This window comes from Octopus bimaculoides, chromosome 19 (genome assembly GCF_001194135.2).
Source record: "Octopus bimaculoides isolate UCB-OBI-ISO-001 chromosome 19, ASM119413v2, whole genome shotgun sequence".
NCBI lineage: Eukaryota > Metazoa > Mollusca > Cephalopoda > Octopoda > Octopodidae > Octopus > Octopus bimaculoides.
This window is the reverse complement of record NC_068999.1, coordinates 54,154,063-54,156,562: the sequence shown is the minus strand read 5'-3', so window position 1 is coordinate 54,156,562 and position 2,500 is coordinate 54,154,063. Positions and strand designations below refer to the sequence as shown.

The following is a 2,500-nucleotide window of genomic DNA, read 5'->3' as shown; positions in this document are numbered from 1 at the left end:
ATCCTTAATTACCATTTCAATAATATTGCTGTCAACTATAGCTGGTTCTCTGTTTTGTCTATATAGTGTGCTCCACCACTCTCCGACGCATTTTCCTCATTCTGCTAAACTTTGTTGTACAATTTCCAAGCCTGTTTCCTTTTGGCACCAATAAGAACACTATTATTCCACACACACCTTTCCCCAATGACAGCTTACTTCACACCAACACCTTTCTTTTCTACCACTATTAAAATAACTTCAGCACTTCAGAACTAGTTTGCAGCACACTCTCTCTATCTGAATCCACATGTATCTCCTCCTCCCATCACATTTACTGCATCTCACCTCTTAGGATGCACATGAAATATTTCTCAATTCTCCGTCTTCAGATAGCCACTCACTGGAACTCCTTGCTGGCCATATATATTCCCATCAGACACATTGATTTATAGATGTGCAATCTTGATTATCAACTAAAGCAATGTTTCTCAACCGGGGTCCATACAACCCTTGGGGGGGGGGGCCATATAAGATTTTGTTGTTAAAATTTATTTGCAATAAATTGCTTATACATCTCCTATACACAAAATATTTTAGCAATTGTTTTTAATACAATTTCTAATATTTAGTTTAAGAATTATAATAGGATTTCTTTTAAACATCAAATGACTATGAGGATCTGTCCAAGTAAAATAGGAATCAAAGGGGTCCAGGGTCCATAGGTAAAAAATGGTTAAGAAACACTGAACTAGAGTGACCTCTCCAGTTTGGGAGTCGGGGTGGGGGGGGATACCTCCATCTCTGACTAATTTATTAAACAAATTGTTCTTGTTTTTTCTTCTATTCCAGCACCGATATTGTATGGTCTGTCACAAACACCAGCCTTAAATCTTCCAAAAGAACATCTGCTCACACAAATATTTCTGTTTTCTGCCCTTATTGTTGCAGTGGATCCTGTTGCAGTAAGTGAAAGCATTTATGGTTATTTGTATTACTATTATTGCTAAGGTCAACTCTGTTATACTATCAAGAACTGGGGTTAATGGAATCAATTTACCCCTGCCGCCCAAAATTGCTGGCCTGGTGCTTAAATTAGAAACAATTGTTATTTCTTCTTTTATAATTATTATTATTATAATTATTATTATTATTATTATTATTATTATTATTATTATTATTATTATTATTATTACCTCTGCCTTAGCAAAGGTGGAGGTATTGTTTTCAGTCATGTTTGTTTGTTTGTTTGTTTGTTTGTCTGTCTGTTTGTCTGTGGACAAGATATCTCAAGAACCGCTGGATGGATTCGGATGAAACTTTCAGGGATATTTGGCCTCGTGACTGGCACAAACTGATCAGATTTGGGGACTTATCCAGTACCGGACAAGGGTTCTGGATTATCTTTCCTGTTATCAGTGTTGTTGTTATCATAATTTAGCCCCAGGTCAGGCCTGATGGAGCAAATTTATAATCAAAAGGATTCCAGTCATGCCCAGTCTGTTTATTTGTCCAAACATAGTATATCTGGGACTACATTATAGAGTGTATTGCTCTCTTTTTTTAAGACTATAGAGTATGAATACAGTGAAGGCATGTAACTTAGTGGTGAGGGTGTTGTGCTCAATCATAAGATCAGATTCTCAGACAAGTGGTACATTGTGTTCTTGAGCAAAACACTTCATTTCATCTTGCTGAGTAAATGAGTTCCAGCAATAGCTGGGAAATTATTACAATGGTGGAGCAGCATTCCATTAGGGAGGGAGTGTTGTAACCTCAGTTACTTAGGCTCCAGGGAAACTGAGTTAAGTTTCAGCTTTACAAGTCTTGGACTTGTGAAAGGCCTAAAAGTATGATATGAGAGAAATAATTTTGTTGCTATTTCTAGTGGAATCAAGGGAACACATCAAATTACTCTCATTTCACATTATCTTAACTCAGCAAAACTGAAGATTCTATTAGGCAAATAAACCTGATATTAACAAAGGTGACTAAAGGGGTATGGTTAATTTTTCTTTCTCTCTTTCTTTCTCTCTCTCTCTCTCTCTCTCTCTCTCTCTCTCTCTCTCTCTCTCTCTCTCTCTCTCTCTCTCTCTCTCTCTCCATCTCTCTCTCTCTCTCGCCCTCCCTACCTCCACCATCTCCACCATCTCCACCACACACATCTTGTATGTGTCACACAGTGCTGAATTATACAAGTAAACATACAAGACAAAACCAAATATTTGGAAAATTCTTGTACGGATGTATGTATGTATGTATGTATGTATGTATATATATATGTATATATATATATATATATATGTATATATATATATATATATGTGTGTGTATGTGTATGTATGTATGTATGTATGTATGTATGTATATGCATATATATATATATATGTTTTTGGTATGCTGCTATATTTCATGTTGAGAACAATTTAGGTCTTAATAGACACAAGATGTGATCTATTTCTTGCGCATTAACTGTCCACGTTAGTGGTCGACGTTATTTTTTTAAATGTACCTTAATCCC

General features: G+C 35.9%; 1 protein-coding gene across 1 annotated transcript in view; it reads left to right on the top strand.

Moving 5' to 3' along the window:
* Window positions 1-2,500, top strand: part of LOC106875428 (Na(+)/H(+) exchanger beta) — a 61,102-nt gene that overhangs the window by 34,566 nt on the left and 24,036 nt on the right. The window contains exon 8 of the mRNA XM_014923576.2: window positions 832-944. Within this exon, the coding sequence (XP_014779062.1) occupies window positions 832-944 (113 nt within the window). The remainder of the gene's footprint in view (window positions 1-831; window positions 945-2,500) is intronic.